We start from the raw sequence: 19,923 nt of genomic DNA on the forward strand, positions 1-19,923 counted from the left end.
ACAAAAGAGCTTGAAAAGGCATCTTTAGGAGAAGGGTTGAACGGAATTGTTGGAAAACCAACAACGAAAAGAGTAAGCTTGTAGTGGGCTTATAGAAAAACATCTCGAAACTAGAGGTGATAACCTGCCACTCACGGGAAAAGAATTGGATTGATATGAACAAGGAGACGAGAAACTATATCACCGGGAGGATAAATGAAGAACTTGGGTCATTTATAAGCACCATAGATAGCAACAAACCTTAGGGAAGGCTTTAGGTGAAATATAACCCAAGGTAACCCCAATGACGAGATTGGTGTATTTAAAATACCTCATTCTTAACAATGTGTGAATCATGAAGCATGAACTCAAATTATCAAGAATGATGTAAAACCACCTCCAATGATACGGTAGAAAGAAATGCACTCCGGATAGCAAAATGCAGAAAACTTGAGCTTCTTAGCAAAGAATGTCGATGAACACTTCGAGAAGGAATTAAATCCTTTATGAACCATCATATAGAACCTTCATGAAGAACTCGGTAATAAAAGAATGATCCAAAATAATTGAATGATGAAAAGAATAAGATTTAAGCCTCGCAATGGTTTAGATAGAGAACTCCGTGATAATATAATTGAAAGAGGTTGGAACTCCGGGCAAAAAGAGAAGATGAAACAAATGAAACCGAGAGTTTGAAGGGCCTCCGGAATAAGAATTAATCATTTGGATGGAACAAGAATAAGAATTACATTATGCTTATCCTTCATCAATTAAATTGATGCCAAGCAACGGATTTGGCATACTACTTATTCTCGTTGAAAGAATTAAGATAGATATAGCTCAAACTTGAGAAGGTCTTCAACGAACCACCGGTCGGGATTGAAAAGAACAAATGAATTGATATGATAAACAAAGGAAGGGGAACTCTTGAACGAACCACCGTAAGAATTGAAAACGATTGAAGTAAAGATGAAGAAAACACCGGGAAGAATTTGCAAACGAACGAAGATGCTTGAGAGAATTTAGATACAAGTGAATGAAGGGATCACGAACTGATTAGAGAATATTTGAATGGTGCACCGGTAAGATTGGAGGGTGATAACTGAAAGGCTGAGAACGAATAACTTTGAGATGATGGGCTCCGGATAATCAAACTGAAAAGACTCCTGAATTGCTCCAGATGGGTGAAAAGAAATCTCACAATCAAAACCAATTATGAGAGGATGGCAGAGAATAGGGCAATATTTAAAAGAAACTCTTCTTCGGTCTTCAAAATCTGAGAATGACGATGAGGAACATCACCAAATTATTTAGACACTCCGGAAGAATCAAAACGAAGAGGTTGGGCCAACGATGAAAAGAATTCGACAGATCTTGGAGAAAAACATTTGACTGATGATAAATCATTCTTACGTCAAACTTTAGAAAATAATTTGAGAATAACTCCAGAAAAAATTAGAAGAGTCAGGTAAGATCCTGGGAAAAGACCTGTGGGTTAGGGCCCACTCAAAAGAAACATCGTTGATGATTTAAAAGAGAGGTTGCACCGGTTGAATTAAATGGCATGAACTTGGTAACAACCTCGAAAGATCTTGAACGAATGCAGAGTGGAAACCACGAATCTTCAAGATATCTTGAGCACTCCGGAACAAATGAATAGCGAGGAGTGGATGATTAAGAGGTGCACTGGCAAAAGAAGGTATTTGAAATGAGGAAAAAGGATATGATCCACAATGCTTGAATTGGATCCACCGGAGAAGAAAATGAGTGAAGAGTGACAAACTTGAAACTTCGTTAGAATCTTCATGAGAATCACCGGATACGAACATTGAAAGAAAAGAATGAAGAGACTTCACAAGAATAAAATGGATACTTGATTAAGAAATCCGAGTCCTTGAAGAAAAAGGGGTGGGAGGGTGGGAAAATAAAGGCAACTTGGGATGGATGAAACGAACACCGTTGATAAAACTAAGATTGAATCTTACGGATGTTGAGAAAGAACGGATCTGCTTGAAGAGAAAACACACCGGTTGAAAAAGAATTACCATGACAATCTCCATGATCTAGAAGGATTAGTATTCACATCGGAGTATGAGAATACTGTTTCGGAAAGGTATGGAATCAACACTTGACATTGAAGCAACTCGAATACCACAACTCAAAACAAAACAAGGATTGGCTTGCAGAATAAGCCAGAACAAACATATGATAGAGATTCCGTCTGAAGTTTTCGTGGTGGGGCCTACACGGGCTCGATCGTACAACACCATCATGTACAAGGCAGTGCACATGACATACGAAGCGTCCCCGAGTCGGCATAGCCAAGGACTCTTTAAGACACAACGAGACCACTGTAAAATCGACCGTGAATAGGCGGACCACTAGACGTCGAACCCCAATTTCATATCATACACCTGTCGAAAAGATATCCTAAGAGCTACTTGAATTCCCACTTATAAACTCCTGAAATTTTTCGGTTATGCAATCAGGTGTTGGGGATACAGGGGAAGCATAATATCTCACCCAAACTAGCAAATCCTACATCCAGCTGTATCCATCCTTCAACACATAACCAAGAAACCTTCGGAAATCATCTACCTCAACCTTCGAAAAGCATCCGTTATACGAGTTATGGCAATACTCCCGAACTCCCGCCCCAGTACTGGGTGGCGTCGAGGTTATCTCACCAACAAACTGCATAAAAGAGATTTTCGATGTCGGCGTACTAATCTCAGGTATTCCAGAATTGCAAAAGTAAAATTATGACGACAACACCTCAGAGCTCAACTCCCCGGGACACTTCCACAAAACCCCTGGCAGGAGGCACCAAGACAATGTTCTCATCATAAAACCATCGGAACGATTCCAAGATACCCGCGTGATCCTAAAAAATTTTAGTGAAATTTGAGAAGAGAAGAGTCAAAACTCTACGTCGGGATGCCTTACCAGAGCGATGAGGAGACTGGGAAGTAAAAAGAATTCCTAAACTCTCCGATATATAATTCCTAATGACTCAAAACATTTTTCTAGACACAACTCGGCCGCTAAAACGATCAAGCAATGGGGGCTCCTAAGGTCGGGGAAGGCTCAGATTACCAACTTGTAACGCCCTCGATGCGGCTATATCTCCCACGTGTCGAAGCACGACTTAGAGGCATAACCACATTGAAAGCAATGTCGCAAGTGAGGTAATCTTCACACAACCCATGTAATATATAAGGGAAAAGAGATACATAGTAGGCTTACAATCGCCACTTCACACAAATACATGAATAAAGCATTACATCAACCAAATACAATCAAGGTCCGACTACGGAACCAAAATAAAAGAAGAACCCCAAATGCAACACGGTCCCCAATCGACCCCAACTGGGCTCCACTACTGATCAACTAGAACGAAACAACACAAAGGACAAGATCTTCATCGAGCTCCTCCTTGAGCTTGTTTGCGTCATCTGCACGGTCTCATCGGCACCTGCAAGCTGGTTTTGGAAGTATCCGTGAGTCACGGGGACTCAGCAATCTCGCACCCTCGCGATCAAGACTATTTAAGCTTATGGGAAAGGTAAAGGTATGAGTTGGAGCTGCAGCAAGCGACTAGCATATATGGTGGCTAACATACGCAAATGAGAGCGAGAAGAGAAGGCAAAGCACGGTAGGTAAAAGTATGATCAAGAAGTGATCCTAAAACAACCTACGTCAAGCATAACTCCAACACCGTGTTCACTTCCTGAACTCCGCCGGAAAGAGACCATCACGGTTACACACGCGGTTGATGTGTTTTAATTAAGGTCAACTTCAGGTTTTCTACAACCGGACATTAACAAATTCCCATCGGCCCATAACCGCGGGCACGACTTTCGAAAGTTCAAATCCCTGCAGGGGTGTCCCAACTTAGCCCATCACAAGCTCTCACGGTCAACAAAGGAATAGACCTCCTCCCGAGACATTCCGATCAGACTCAGTATCCCGGTACAACAAGACATTTCGACAGGGTAAAACAAGACCAGCAACACCGCCCGAATGTGCCGACAAATCCCGATAGGAGCTGCACATATCTCGTTCTCAGGGCACACTCAGATGAGACTAGCTACGAGTAAAACCAACCCTCAAGTTTCCCCGAGGTGGCCCCGTAGGCAGCTCAGTTCGGACCAACACTCAGAGGAGCACTGGCCCGGGGGGGTTAAAATAAAGATGACCCTCGAGAGAGCAACTCCCAAGGGAAAAGCAGGTGGTGGTGAGGCAAATGGTAAACCAAGGTTGGGCATTGCTGGAGGAGTTTTATTCAAGGCGAACTGTCAAGGGGTTCCCATTATAGCCCAACCGCGTAAGGAACGCAAAATCCGGGAACATAACACCGATATGACGGAAACTAGGGCGGCAAGAGTGGAACAAAACACCAGGCATAAGGCCGAGCCTTCCACCCTTTACCAAGTATATAGATGCATTAATTAAATAAGATATATAGTGATATCCCAACAAGTAAACATGTTCCAACAAGTAACAACAACTCCATGTTCCAACAAGGAACATACTTCAATCTTCACCTACAACTAACAACGCTATAAGAGGGGTTGAGCAAAGCTGTAACATAGCCAAACAACGGTTTGCTAGGACAAGGTGGGTTAGAGGCTTGGTTCAACAATATGGGAGGCATGATAAGCAAGTGGTAGGTATCGCAGCATAGGCATAGCAAAAGAGCGAGCATCTAGCAAGCAAAGATAGAAGTGATTTCGAGGGTATGATCATCTTGCCTGAGATCCCGCAAGGAAGAAGAACGAGTCCATGAAGAAGACAAACGGACGTAGACGAACGGGTCCTCACAATCACGACGTAATCGGAACCAACCCGAAGAAGCAACACCGGAAAGAAAGCAAACAATATAGTAAACAACCACGACATGAACATGGCATGATGCACAAACAAGTATGATGCATGTCCGGTTTAATGAAGCATGGCATGGCAAAATGCACAAACAAAACTACAAATTAAGTGGAGCTCAATATGCAACGAGTTGCATATTGACGAAACACCGCATGACTTATTTAGTTCTCTGCCGTTTATGTACCCAACAAGATTAAATGTTTATTAACATGGCAAGAGGGTGAAGCGCAATAAAACTACCTATCTGGGCAAGTTTAAATGAGGCCGGAACATCGAACAACAAATCCGGAAACTCCTCATGAGCATATTATAGATTTGGTACTGTTCTGACATAACCATATTTTATAGTTGTTAAACATGCAAAACAAGTAGACCATGTTAAACTAGGCAAAATTCCACCCCATTTGCATATAAAGATTATTAAATTCCGAGTTACGGTTATTTAGTTATGAATTAAAGCATTTTAACATGGCATAGGATCAAATTTAACCAAACATCGTTTTTAAACATTTTAAACATGGATGAAAGTTTCATATTATGAATCTAGACAAAATTCTAAGCAAGTTTCATATATAAAACATTTTAATCCGATGCACAGTTGTGAAGTTATTAAATGCATGAAGCATGAGGGTTGTTCTGTAAAACTGTAAACCTCTGGATAAATGGAAAAATTCACAGGACCAGGAAAAAAACAATATGGGCCGAAACTTGTTGGACCCAACAAGAGGAGAAAAAAAAAGGAGGGGCGCTGCTCACTTCGCTCCAGGGAGCTGGGCTTGGCGCCTGTGCTGGGCCGGCCTTGGTGGATCGAAAGAGGGGATGGAGGGGGCGCGGTCAACGCAGGCGCTGGGCTTGACTGCTGGTCGTCTCCTCGTATGGATGCAGAGCAACGGCGACAGTGGGGGTTCAGGGAACGGCGGCGTGAAGCAGAGGAGCGGCGGGGATGGCGGGGCTCGGCGCGGATCCATGGCATCGAGGCGCGGGCAAACTCTTCGCCGCGGTCACCGTCCTCGCGTGCATGTCGTGGGACTTGGCGAGCGGGGCGCAGCGACCTGAAGAGGCGGCGCCGATGGCAGGGAACTTGGGGGCGCCGGCGGCTTTGGTTGAAGGCTCCGGCGACGGGGACGACGGGAGGCGTCAGATCCGGGGTTGGGGAATCCATTCCCGGTGACAAGATGACCTGGCACAGCGCGGGCTTGGAGATCCGGGCGGCGACGATGAGGTCCAAGGCGGCAGGGGCCTCCTGCTGGTCTTTGGAAGGAGCTTGTCTCCCTGCGTCGACGAAGAGAACGGGGAGGCTGCAGAAAACGAAGGACGATGGCGTGAGGTGGTGCGGTAGCGAGGCTGATCCGGCGCGGATCCATGGCGTGGAGGACAATCGGCGGCCATGGCAGGCGGGTTCCCTGTGAAGAAGAAGAGAGCAAGGGGAGAGCTTCTCGTAAGAGAGAGAGAGAGAAAGAAGGGAAAAGAGCAGGGGGGAAGGGCGCAGGGCACGGCCTAGTTCAGTGGTGGTAGTCGCCGTTGGCGTCTGGTACTCGGGCAAGGCGACGCTGGTGGATCGAGGTGCTCGGGGACGAGCGAGCAGAGGAGGGGATCGATGGATCTGATAGGCTTGGCACGGAATGCAAGGAGGAGGAGGGCATCAGGTGGCGGCGCGGATGGACTGATGGGACAAACGGGCTAAAATCTAGGGATTGGTCTAGGGTTGCCACTATATATAGCAAGCCGGATAGGTTTAGGGGGGTAACTTGTCCCTTCGATCGTAATCGGACGGTCAGGAAAAATAGGCTAGGGAGTCCAAAGAGAAAAACGGAGACGTTTTGTAGATGTTTGGGGATGATCCGGACACGACGGTGACGACTGCTCGGGTCGGGTCCGGGACAATTTTCGGACGCACGTGCGAGGAGGGCCGCGGGCTGACGAGAGAGGATAGGTTGGGGGCTAGCGGTGAGTGGACTGTGTAGACGGTCTCGAGCTGAGAGAAGAGAAGAGAGAGAGGCCCAGCGACTGTTTCCGAAGACCGAAAATGTCTGACGTTAGACCGGCTATATTGCCGCTATAGTTTAACGGTTGGGCTATCAAACGAGCTTCGAATGCGATGAAACTTGGTGGGCGACCTACTAACAACATAACAACACCGCACGCCAACTTTCAACCCATTCCGAGAACATTTTACGGCCACTTATAAAATAATATTTCGGATATGCCGCGGGCGCGTGCGAGTGTGGTTGGGCTCATAACGGACAACAGACGGAACTAGGGAAACCCGGACGGATGCACGTTTTGAAAACATGAAGATGCAATGCGGATGATGACATGGCAAGATGCGACACGCAAGCAAAAGACAAGGCAACAACAGCGAGTAACTGGAGGACACCTGGAACATCGGTCTCGGGGCATTACAAGAGTATCGTCCACGTACCCTCGTAGACCGTAAGAGGAAGCATTATGACAACGCGGTTGATGTAGTCGTACGTCTTCACGATCGACCGATCCCTAGTACCGAATGTACGACACCTCCGCGATCTGCACACGTTCAGCTCGGTGACGTCCTACGAACTCACGACCCAGTAGAGCTTCGAGGGAGAGTTTCGTCAGCACGACGGCGCGATAATGGTGATGATGTTGCTACCGATGCAGGGCTTCGCCTAAGCACTGCTATGATATGATCGAGGTGGATTATGGTGGAGGGGGCACCGCACACGGCTTGGAACAATCAACTTGTGTGTTCTAGGGTGCCCCCCTCCCCACTTATATAAAGGAGGGAGGGGAGGCCGGCCGGCCTCTCTAGGCGCGCCAAGGGGGGAGGAATCCTACTCCTACTAGTAGGATTCCTCCTTTCCTAGTCCTACTAGGATGGGGAAGGAAGGAGAAGGGGAGGGGAAGGAAAGAGGGGGCGCAGCCCCTCCCCTAGTCCAATTCGGACTAGGCCCATGGGGGGCGTGCGTCCAGCCCTCGTGGCTTCTCCTCTTTTCCCCTTAAAGCCCACTAAGGCCCATATGTACTCCCGTATTCCCGTAACTCCCCGGTACTTCGAAAAATACCCGGATCACTCGGAACCTTTACGATGTCCGAATATGGCCTTCCAATATATCAATCTTTACGGCTCGATCATTTCGAGACTCCTCGTCATGTCCGTGATCTCATCCGGGACTCCGAACAACCATCGGTGCATCAAATCACATAAACTCATAATACCAATCGTCACTGAACGTTAAGCGTGTGGACCCTACGGGTTCGAGAACTATGTAGACATGACCGAGACATGTCTCCGGTCAATAACCAATAGTGGAACTTGGATGCTCATATTAGCTCCTACATATTCTATAAAAATCTTTATCAGTCAAACCGCATAACGGTATACGTTGTTCCCTTTGTCATCGGTATGTTACTTGCCCGAGATTCGATCGTTGGTATCTCAATACCTAGTTCAATTTTGTTACCGGCAAGTCTCTTTACTCGTTCCATAATGCTACATCCCGTAACTAACTCATTAGCTACATTGCTTGCAAGGCTTATAGTGATGTACATTACCGAGAGGGCCCAAAGATACCTCTCCGACAATCGGAGTGACAAATCCTAATCTTGATCCATGCCAACTCAACAAACACCATCAGAGACACCTGTAGAGCACCTTTATAATCACCTAGTTCCGTTGCAATGTTTGGTAGCACACAAAGTGTTCCTCCGGTATTCGGGAGTTGCATCTTGCATGATCTCATAGTCATAGGAACATGTATAGTTATGGAGAAAGCAATAGCAACAAACTAAATGATCATCGTGCTAAGCTAACAGATCGGTCAAGTCAATCACATCATTCTCTAATGATGTGATCCCGTTAATCAAATGGCAACTCATGTCTATGGTTAGGAAACATAACCATCATTGATTCAACGAGCTAGTCAAGTAGAGGCAAACTAGTGACACTCTCTTTGTCTATGTATTCACACATGTACTAAGTTTCCGGTTAATACAATTCTAGCATGAATAATAAACATTTATCATTATATAAGAAAATATAAATAACAACTTTATTATTGCCTCTAGGGCATATTTCCTCCAGTTTGATGGTGTTTAACTCTGTTATCTTGAACCGCAAAACTGTCTGTAGCAACACGCCATGCAAAAATTCTGTTTTACTGAGAGATCCAAGCCTTCCAATAATATTTCATAGCCTCCTTTCCCCATTTACATCACCACCGGAACTCCCTAACTCCATATAAGTGTCCGTTAGGTTCAGCGCCAATCTATACGCAGTTTTAAGTGAGAACAACCTGTGTTTCTTATAGTGCAAAGAAATAAAATCTTCCTCACCCAAAGTCAGAATACCATACTTGTTGATTGTGCCCACACATGTCATGCTCGATGGACATATCATACACATGACAAATTTTCATCTTATGCATGGATTGACTCATATTACGATTGCCTTGTTGCATCTTGTATTCCCATGTCACCCATGATATATGAGCTTGTGCATTTCCTTAGAAAATTTGTTGTGATCTTTCTTGATGGCATATTCATACATCATGATCATATTGCCCACCATCAATTGCATGATCACATAGTCACATTGAGCACCAATTACCATGTTCATGCTTTTGATACACCGTCTCTCTATGACATGATTTTGCACCGTGGTTGCATTGATCACATTCACAACACATATGTGTGCACAATGATTGCATTTTCGCTCATGAATGATTTGCATATCTTTCTAGATAATCTTGATAAGCTTCATGCACCTTGTCAGGATCAATCTTGTTGCACGGACTCATTCTTACATGATGGACACCTTGTGTGCGCTAACCATTGTATTTCCAAGTGTCGTTTGTGTTTGCTCTTTTTGCATGTGTACCACTCCGGAGACACCTTGGAGTACTTGGATTGTGCCATGTCTTCCACTTCGTCCAACTACAAGTCCGTCGACGACAACCGTTTCCATGGAGATGAGGTTTTCGATCCGAGGTCGGATCTTTCCCAAGGGAGGGGAGATGATGTGGAGCATCCTATGATCATCCCCATGTACACTACGACTTCTCCCCAAGCCCCTAGTGCCCATATGTTGAGACCTCAAGCATACGCCATTGGACACAAGGTGAACTCGCTCCTTTCCGAATCTTCCCTTTCCGCATGTAAGACACGGATGCTACCTCAAGCGCGGGCCTTGTGCATACTCAGGCCCATCCTAGGAGATCATGGAGAGCCAACAGGCCAAGGCCAAGTGCGCGCGGGAGCAAGGGAAGGAGAGCCAGCCGCTACAGCCCGAGCGGTACTACCGCCCACACCAAGCGGTACTACCGCTGAAGACCCACAAGCGGTGCAACCGCTCAACCATCGCCCAACAACCGGCCAAGCTTCTGTGATCGAGCGGTGCAAGGCCGGTGCAGCACCGGTTTATCCCCGTAACAGCCACCTGACCGGTACAACCGCCCCAAGCACTGGTACAACCGCTGAGCACATCCGCAAGTACCTCCAGGAACCAGTACCTGAGCGCCCAGCGGTACAACCGCCCCCATGACCGGTACTACCGCCCTGCCTGTGCGCAGTGAAAGGGGTTTCACCCCATGTATCCCCCAACTTACCCCTTGGACTATAAATACTTGTCCCTTAGCTCCGTACTAGGGGCAGCGTTGGTTTAGCTCATTTGAGAGATAGAGCTACGCTCATCCATATCGGGTCTCCTCCGTGCAAGAGACCGCGGCCTCTTCGGAGAAGATCCCTTTGGATTCAAGCCCCCTTTCTAAGGGAAGATCCCCCCGTGGATTCAAGACATCCTCACGGAGAAGACCGGCTACCCTTGTATCGTCCTTAGTTGTCCGTGGATCGTGTATCTTCTCTTATGTATTCGAGGATCTAGCACATGTGTGACTTATTCTTGTTGGTCTAGTGTTTCTCTTGTGTTCCCCTTGTGTTCTCCCTCTCTTTCCACCTCGTGTTCTTCGTGTTCTTCGCGGGATTCCGCTCCTATCGTGAAAGATCGGGCCACTAGGGTTCTACCCTTCATCAATACCTTGCCAAGTAGCCGATGCCACTTGAGGGAATACAATGTCCAACAAATGCCCATGAGGATAATAATTTGCTTTCATCACCTTTGCACAACGAGTCCGGGAAAACCAATAACTGTCAAGCTTTGTTTGTTTGGAAATTGATAAAGCTATGTGTTTGTTTGGAAATGCAATTTTCAATGAGAATAGTGTGATGCCAAGATTGATTCTCACCTAGGTCTAAAATTGTTTGGCTAGAGCTCGCCAAATCAATGCTTCAATACTATTTTAGTTCAACCTTCACTATTTATTATTTTAATTTTGTAATAGAATAATATGAATATTTTGGAACTCTAGTTCAATGTTGCAAATTTACGTTCAAATTTGAAGCAACTAAAGATTCTTATTCAGTACGTTGCCTTAGGTTATACTCCTACCTAACAATTTCCTATAAAAATTACTATCTCTAACGAAGTGTAAATAATAGAAGATAATGATGCATAAAGACATCAATGCAACATCTAGGTTTTGAGTCTTCAGATCCTTCGTACATTCTCAAACTATCAAATTCTCACCTCTCCCGATTTTACTCTACATTTTACGACGGTTTTCGGAGCACGTTTTACACATGACTTTCTGTTTGAATTTTATCGTAAATTTACTCGAGTTTTCCAGAACACAACAATGCACATACATAATCATCAGGTTTTGTGGAGCTCAGGATCCAGATCACAAAAAGGGTACAGAAACTTAATGTCTTCATCAATACTCAGAGAACTCTAAGAATCCTATTGCACTGCCAAATGGTTATTGGGGATATTTTATACTGGACCAGTGATGGAGAATCCATGGAGTGACCCACATGGACCACATGGTCGAATTCTGGATACAAGTTGGCATGCACATGCTCCAACTAAGCAAAAGCCCCAGCAGGTGCACCTCCTCGCTGTACCCTACCTGTCTCTCCACATGAGGACTGTGATAATACATAGGATTATCATTGCATGCTGGAGTACATTCACAACAACAAAAAATGGGGCAAGTAGACTACTTGAGGTCTCTGCTCTAGGTCAAAACTACAGTTTCATAAGAGTACAGTATTGTATTTATGTCCATCATAATAAAGGCATAAATACCAGTATTACAAGGGCAATAACTCACTCCTGCATCGTTAAATTTTTATGTGGAGATTTGTGACGATTTTTTATTTTGTTCATTTGGTTGATAAAATAGTGTACGAGTTAGATGAGCAAATCAGATATTATAAGGGCACACGTTTTTTTCAGTGTAGGATCTTCCAAAAGGGGACACACAGTCAGCCCCTTCCTGGAATCAAGTGCCATACGTTCTTTCCAGTGTAGGACCTTCCAAAAGTGGACACACAGTCAGCCCCTTCCTGGAATCAACCATCGAAAGGCAAATCATGTCGCACCAAAGGCCAGAAAGGCACCGAAGGTCTCAGTGCCTTATCAGCTGGTGGATCGGCGCCAGAAAAGCAATGGCAACAAGATCACAATATATAATACAGCAGAAATTGACAGCGCATGTGCCACCCCTCTTGCCACTTGCAACTACGACAAATCAGCACAAGGACTAAAGAATCTGCAGGGGAAGTATGTATGTGTAGATTACAATTTCAATTCGACGCTTCTTAATAGCTGGGGATGGCAGTTTCAAATGAGGCTTGGCCATATGAACATGCCGCTAGACATAACAATTGTAGACAACTTACAAAAAAAAAACTCTTTTACTCTCCAACACTTAGGTATCCTGAAATAATAACCACGCTCACATTTTTCTGGCATATAACTCTGCAAAGTATATGGCTCTCACAAAGAGACCAGCATCAGCGGAAGCCGCCGTCGGCCCAATATGACCCGCCCGCAGTTCCATTCTGATTGCTCCCACCCTTGTTGGCTGGGCTGTGATGGCTGTAACTATCAAAACCGTCATCTTTCGCATCATCCCAGCCGGCCCACGAGTCGCTGCTCTGGCTTGTCTTGGCAGGCTCTTCCTTCTTGTCTTGGTCATCCCAATCATCCCAAGAATTGGAATTGTGGTTCTGGTTCTTCGCTGATCCATCTTGCGGAGAATTCCAGCCGTTGCCGTTGCTGGTCTCCTGATCATACCTGCGGTAAGGCTCGTTGCTGTTGTTCTGCTGCTCCCTTTGTTGCCAATCATCACCCCAGCCACCGCCCACTCCCCCTTCCTTGGCATATTCCTCTACCTTTTGTGTCGCCAATGCCATCACTCCTTTCATAATCCCCCAGGTTCTGCTTCCTATCTCTGCAGTTTTATTGGTTACAACATTGACAGTTTCATTCACCTTCTGATCATAACCCCCTTCCCTCATCTGCATTCCAGAGAAGGAACATTCTTAAAAGACAAATATCGATGTAACATGAGAATAAAGAACACGACAAATAATCTAAAATTCAGCATGCACTATATCCTGAGACAAGGATTATGACAAGATATGCTCACTCAGCGCCTAGTCATGGGTGGAAGTGTGAAACAAGACAAGATACTGAACATCAGGCGCAGTAGAAATAAATATGAATAGAATAATATTCTTGAGTTAAGACTGCTCCAAACAGAGAAGACAGTTCATATAACTATTACAATGTCAAACCTTGCTTGGAGGACACCTTCCTATCATATTAGTATTCAGGAGAGTCTAACAAGATTTAATCAAGATACTAGCTAAACACAGCGAACAAAGAGCATTTTTCATGATCAACTAGACTACGGAAATTCAACTCTTGCATATCACAAATCAGGCAAAGCATTGCAAGTACCTTTGATTGAATCTCTTTTGTGCCAACTTGGACAACAGTAGCAGCAGATTGGGCAGCAGATGCTGCAACAAGCGAAAGGCGTCCAAATCCCTGAAAAGGTAAAATGGTAAGGAACATATACTCATGAGATTAAACAGAAATCAAAACAATGTCCAATTATGACATGACTGTCTAACCATATATGCACATGACCCAAGTATGACATCTCAAGCTTGGCACCAAACAAAATATAACCTTAAGTAACCAAATGACGGATGCAGATGTACTTTGCTAATATAATCTGAAGGAGTGCTGCTGGGGACGTTTATAAGGCACTAAGGCGAGCACCAACTGCCCTGACGCCTAAGCGACGCCTAAGCGCCTAAAGCGGGCATAATTGTAAGGCGCCGCAAGGTCACCTTACCGCCTAAGCGTCCAAGGTGGGACGCTTTAAAAACAATGGCTGGGGTACAGTAATAAACCACATTAAGTCTATAAGGAGAAATTGTTGATGATCAGGATCAGGCTACAAATGGTGATCCCACAGCTATGTCAATATGCATAGCTTAATGAAGACACGGTAGAAGGGGCACTTTAACTACATGCGAGGGGAGGTTCACAAATCCGATGAAGTATAAGATGTGGATGTCCCAGAACTCTAACAGGGGCAATATCAGTGATGCATAGTTAACAGTGGTGACAATATAGCCATTCATGACTTGCTGTAATAGGATCCCCGGAAGAAACCAATTTTATGAAATAGCAGATTTTCCTTTTTGAAAACACAAGTATATGCTCTTCCAATACTATTGCAGTATTGGGGAAATGTTTGGAGATTCGTTGATTCTAACCACAAAACTATACATCATGTACTAGTAGTATTATGTTTGCAGGTATATAGGGAGTAGTTGATAATATCATAAAAAACAATGACCTGTTTCGTTTACCTGGGAAACGACCTGCATGACATCGCCCTGGGCAGCACCGTTGTTGTTCCTGTTCGCCGACGGCGGCGGGGTGGATCCGAAGCCAACGTACTTGCCGCCCTGAGAGGGAGGGATCCCCTGAGGCTTGGACTCGTTCTCCGCCATTCTCCTAGCGAAAAAATCCTCCTTGCTGGCCGCCGACGCCTCAAGCTCCTGCTTGGTGTATATGTCCTGAGTGGACTTGGACCTCGTCGGCTGTCTCCCCGAATCCGCTGCAGCGCCAGCAAACGATCCGGCCGATTGGTTCCTACGCATATCCGGACGGACCTCGTCGTCCCAATCGTCCCATCCACCGCCACCGCCACCGCCTCCGCCCCCTACTCCGGCGGGCAAGGGCGGCCTCCTGGCGGGGGCAGGGGCGCCAGATCCGGGCGTCTCCTTAAAGATGGGCGGGTCGGTCCACGCGCGGCCCTCGGCGAGGGCGACGATGCGGTCGCGGTAGGCGGCGGCGGCGTTGGAGTTGTACTTGGGGATGTGGGGCGTGTCCTTGGGCACGCCCCGCGCGGTGAGGAAGGCGTTGAGGCGGTCGTTGCCCCCGGCCTCCATCTTGCGGAGCTGCGGCTCGGTCCAGGAGTCCATGGTGACGGAGCGGACGAAGCTGATGTGCACGCCGAGGCCCCGGTGCTTGCCGGAGCACTCGAGGCACATGAAGACGCCGTAGGAGACGCTGGCCCACTGCGGGTTCCTCTGCGCGCAGTCGACGCACGTCTTGTTCCCGGGCTGCCCCTGCAGCTCCCTGAGCCGCCTCGCCGCCGTGGACGCCATCGCCGGGATCCCCGGATCTGCCGCGCCGGATCCGGGATCGGGGCCGGTTGGTGGCCGCGGGAGGGCGAGGAGGGGGAAAGGAGGTGGTGGTGGTGGTGGAGGGCTCGCCGACACGGAACGGGGAGCGAGCGAGCGAGCGAGGGGGGAGGTCAAATACCGTGCGGTGGACGCTTGTGCCCCTGGGCGCGCCGGGGCCGCGCCGATGGCAGGCTGGTAATTTCTCCCCGCGGCGGGAGGGCAGGGCGGGGACTCCTCACGGTAGGCGTGGCCGAACGGCCGAACCGAACTGCCCGCGACGCCGACAGCCCGGGCCCACAGCGCAGCAGCAGCGGGACGGACGGGCGAGGAAACTGGGAAAGGGAGCGAGGGGTCAGGACTCAGGAGGAGTCCTACTCGTAGCCGAGTCGGGTCGGGTAGGGCTCGGGTGTGTGGGTGGGCGCTGCACGCGATACAGCCGGGTGGCCATCGGGTGGTCTGGGGTCGGGACGGGCCGAAACGCACGCGGGGCCGTCGCTCGGCAAACAAAAACCGACCCCTCCTCTCGCCTCGCGGTTTTTTGACCCGTCGTTTCCGTTTCCCGCATTGCGTTAGGAGTTAGGACGACGACGCGCCGAGAGCCCTAGCCGATCGATCATGGCGGCGGCGGCGCCGGAGGCGGTGGAGGTGCCGACGGAGGAGACGCCCGCGCCCTCCGTGGCCGCGGCGAGCGATGATCAGGCGGCGCCGGCTGCCGCGGGAACCAACGCTACGGTGCCCGCGCTCTACGTTGGCGATCTCCACGAGAACGCACAGGAGGAACACCTCTTCGACGCCTTCAGCAAGGTCGGCGCCGTCACCTCTGTACGCGTCTGCCGCGACAACGCCACTAGCAGGTCGCTCAGATACGGCTATGTGAATTACTTCTCCCAAACCGATGGTATACACGCTCTCTATCGCGCTACTGTCTCAATCCATCCATCTCATTTTTTTCCTTTTCTACCATGTCACCGTGAGCTACCGCTGTGTATCTTCAATTTCGATTTTTCCTTGATAGCGATATGGGGTGCCATGTTTTTTCCTATCATTATTTATTGCGGTCTTATTTCATGGATTTATACAAAATAGGTATGTTTAATTATATATCAAACATCTCTGCGTGGCATCAAAGTGGGCGTGTTTAATTATATATCAAACATCTTTGATGGCGTTTGAACAAGCTATATGGGTCGTTGTCATCCAACTGTCGTTTTCGTTGCTGTAGTGTGTTGCCACTTTTGAATTGATAGCCATCATCGGTCCCTTATGGTAACCGGGGGAATTGCATAGTTTGGGTTGTTCAACATGCAACTAGTGCACCCATCACATAACTGCCATGCGTTGCTTAATCTCGAGCTTGTATGTCACATGCAATTTACTCCCTCCGTTCCTAAATATAAGTTTTTTTTATAGATTCCACTATGGACTACATACGGAGCAAAATGAGTGAATTTACTCTCTAAAATATGTCTATATACATCCGTATGTAATTTGTAGTGGAATCTCTAAAAAGACATATTTAGGAACGGAGGGAGTAATTGTTAATCTTTAAATTTTACCATGTATGGAATGTATTTGTGTCATGTGTGTGTGAGAGAAAGAAAGAGAGAGTGCGTGAACTGGCCATATTTGGGTTACAACCCATCCTTTTTACATGCATGTTTGGTGTTTCTAGAAGCATGAATTAGTATCTCTTCCAAAACTAGAGATTGCGGCAATGTTAGCAAGGAAACAATGTTTGGCTTTGAGGCTTGGTTCTGGTGCTAGCTGAACCGGTTCACAGAGAGAGTAATATTTATGTTTATTAGTACATCTCCTTTGTACAAGTTTAAGATGCACGGTGATATATTGTGATGTGGAGCAAAAGATTGGTATCGATTATTCAAAGTTGAGTTCCTTTTCCATTGAAGATGGTAGAAATAATAATTTAGGAGACTTTGTCTGCACGCACAATTTCCAATTTTTAAGTTAATGCCCGATCCATGGAAATGTGAATGAATAAGTTGATTACTACTGTCTTGTCGCTCTCTCCAGTTTTTCCTATGCTTGTTGTATAAATTTACTCTTTTTTAAATATATATATTGAAGGTATAATGTATGTTTTACCAACAACTTGTCTACTTTTCTATTTATTCGTTCTCTCTTTCCTTCATTATCTTATTACTGATTTCATTGTTCAACAAACGGCCCTATGCCCAAACTACTTTTGTTTATGGAGGGATAGTTGATTGGCTTTTGACTTGTTTTTTAACTGTTGACAGCAACGACTGCTTTGGAGCAGATGAATCATAGCCTTATATTGGACAAACCAATTAGAGTAATGTGGTCAAATCGAGATCCCGATGCCAGGAGAAGTGGCGTTGGAAATGTGTTTGTGAAGGTAAAAAGATAAAATATGTTCTTCATGCTAATATTTCTCACTCTGTATTGCCATATGTAAGTACTAACTTGATATGGTATTAATTGACAGAACTTTGGGGATCATGTTGACAATGTAATTCTTCAAGAACTATTCTCCAAGTTTGGAGAGATATTATCTTGTAAAGTTGTTAGAAATGAGGATGGCACAAGTAGAGGCTATGGTTTTGTTCAGTTTGCAGCACAAGAGCCAGCAGACATTGCAATAGAGACTCTTAACAACTCTTACTTTGAGGGCAGAGAGTTGTAAGTCAATGTTTCTGTAATACAACTAGTACATGACTTTATTTTATGTTAATTTTGTCTTCTTTTTTTAACATTTCTACTTACATAGTTTTGTTTTACAATGATCAATCTTGTGTAGGCTTGTTGCTCATTTCGTTAAGAAGAGCGAACGATCCGCCAATAATGATGACAAGTACACTAACTTGTATATGAAGAATATAGATGATGACATGACAGAAGAACTTATTAAATTAAAGTTCTCTCAGTTTGGTCAAGTAACTAGTGTGAAGATAATGAAGAGAGATGATGGAACATCCAAGGGTTTTGGGTTTGTTAGTTTCAAAACCCCAGAAAGTGCCAAGAAAGCAAAAGAGACCATGAATGGGATGGCTTTGGGTATGTATATTACTGCCATGCTTTTCATTTCACAAATAACTTTTAATGGTCGATGCATTTTTACTTAACAATGTTAATCATATTTTCATTATTAGGAGCGAAAACTTTGTATGTGGCAAGGGCTCAAAAAAAGGCTGAAAGAAAGCAATATTTGCAGCTCTTACATGAGGAAAAGCGCAATGAAATAATCACTAAGAGCAATGCAAGTTCCATCATTATCTCTTTTATGTCTCCTCGTTGTTCCATCCTATATATTCACGTATATGCATTCACGTCTTTCATTTACAAATGTGTATTTAATTTTGACAGGGGTCCAATGTGTATATCAAAAATATTAGTGATGAAGTTGAAGATGATACTCTTCGCGAGCGCTTTGCTGAATTTGGAAACATTACATCAGTAAAGATTATGCGTGATGACAAGGGCATTAGCAAAGGATTCGGATTTGTATGTTATAGCACACCCGATGAAGCAAAGTGTGCCGTAGGCAACATGCGTGGTAATCCTCTATTTATTTTGCAGCGACTTATAGTTATACATTGACATCACGATACTAAGAATGTATACATTGACATCACGACACTGAGAATGTTTTGTTTTGTTTGAAATAAAACAGGTGTCATGTTTTATGGCAAACCATTGTATGTTGCTATTGCTCAAAGGAAAGAGGATAGAAAAGCAAGGCTAGAGCAACGTTTTGCTGAACTTGCTACGATGGCAGGAACTGCAAGCCCTGTGATCCCCACAGGTTATCCTCATGTGTACTTTGCCCATCCCAGTACACACTTTCCCCAGGGTCCTTCAAGGCAAGGTTTCATGTATCCACCCATTGGGCTCGGCCAAGAATGGAGGCAGAATGTGTACCCTTCGCCGCATAGTATCCAACAAATTCATGCACCACTCGTATGTCACTGACTTGTTCTACTCAAAATTCATTTTTTAAGTGCAAAAAACTGGTTAAAACTTCTTAACTTTAATTTTTGCATAGATGCCAAATACTCCAAGGCAGTACAGAAACAATAGGGGACGAATGACCGGGAATATGATGACTTTTCCCCACACTATTAACTATGTGTCACACGCTCAGACAGCTAAAGATTTCATGTCCATGTCCCGGCAGGTATGTTTATCACTTCATTTTATAAATATCTAATATTAACGAATGTTAAACGGTTTTTAGTGAGAAAACAAATGTTTTAATTTTTAGTCTATTTAAATCGTGGTTAGTCTAACAATCTTGTTGCAAAGTTTTTTGTTGACACTGTCACGGATTATTTTGACCACTAATTTTCCATTTCAGTATAATTCAGCAAAGGCATATAGCGTGAACATACTTTTTGAGACAAACACATGTGTATTTCAAGTATCTAAGTAAAATTGGAAGATAATAATAGTCAAGATTTTGAAAGATACATATGTGCAAAACAACTTTTAAGGAACGAGAAGGTAATATATTGTTTTGTGGCTTATTTAAACGTCATCCTTTTCCTT

At 45.4% G+C, this 19,923-nt stretch overlaps 2 protein-coding genes across 2 annotated transcripts in view; one reads left to right on the plus strand and one right to left on the minus strand.

Annotated features, from left to right (window-relative positions):
• Nucleotides 1–12,415: 12,415 nt before the first annotated feature.
• LOC119285297 (probable ADP-ribosylation factor GTPase-activating protein AGD6) lies at nucleotides 12,416–15,509 on the minus strand. The gene is made up of 3 exons (XM_037564533.1): nucleotides 14,575–15,509; nucleotides 13,649–13,738; nucleotides 12,416–13,203 (listed from the first exon to the last, which is right to left on the minus strand). Exons 1-3 carry the CDS (start codon nucleotides 15,376–15,378, stop codon nucleotides 12,697–12,699), a joined length of 1,401 nt encoding a protein of 466 aa, XP_037420430.1. The 5' UTR covers nucleotides 15,379–15,509; the 3' UTR covers nucleotides 12,416–12,696.
• A 502-nt stretch (nucleotides 15,510–16,011) lies between these two features.
• Nucleotides 16,012–19,923, plus strand: part of LOC119283442 (polyadenylate-binding protein 4-like) — a 5,149-nt gene continuing 1,237 nt past the window's right edge. The window contains exons 1-8 of the mRNA XM_037562994.1: nucleotides 16,012–16,294; nucleotides 17,655–17,773; nucleotides 17,864–18,057; nucleotides 18,176–18,432; nucleotides 18,528–18,634; nucleotides 18,742–18,931; nucleotides 19,049–19,335; nucleotides 19,421–19,552. Coding sequence (XP_037418891.1) covers nucleotides 16,012–16,294; nucleotides 17,655–17,773; nucleotides 17,864–18,057; nucleotides 18,176–18,432; nucleotides 18,528–18,634; nucleotides 18,742–18,931; nucleotides 19,049–19,335; nucleotides 19,421–19,552 — 1,569 coding nt within the window. The remainder of the gene's footprint in view (nucleotides 16,295–17,654; nucleotides 17,774–17,863; nucleotides 18,058–18,175; nucleotides 18,433–18,527; nucleotides 18,635–18,741; nucleotides 18,932–19,048; nucleotides 19,336–19,420; nucleotides 19,553–19,923) is intronic.

This window comes from Triticum dicoccoides, chromosome 4A (assembly GCF_002162155.2).
Source record: "Triticum dicoccoides isolate Atlit2015 ecotype Zavitan chromosome 4A, WEW_v2.0, whole genome shotgun sequence".
NCBI lineage: Eukaryota > Viridiplantae > Streptophyta > Magnoliopsida > Poales > Poaceae > Triticum > Triticum dicoccoides.

Excerpts from the sequence above, each read along its gene's own strand:
- LOC119285297 (XM_037564533.1), bottom strand. The coding sequence starts at position 15,378 with ATGGCGTCCACGGCGGCGAGGCGGCTCAGGGAGCTGCAGGGGCAGCCC. Across the intron at positions 13,739-14,574 it reads TCATGCAGGTCGTTTCCCAG|GGATTTGGACGCCTTTCGCT; the intron begins GTAAACGAAACA and ends TTACCTTTTCAG. Across the intron at positions 13,204-13,648 it reads CAAAAGAGATTCAATCAAAG|ATGAGGGAAGGGGGTTATGA; the intron begins GTACTTGCAATG and ends TCTGGAATGCAG.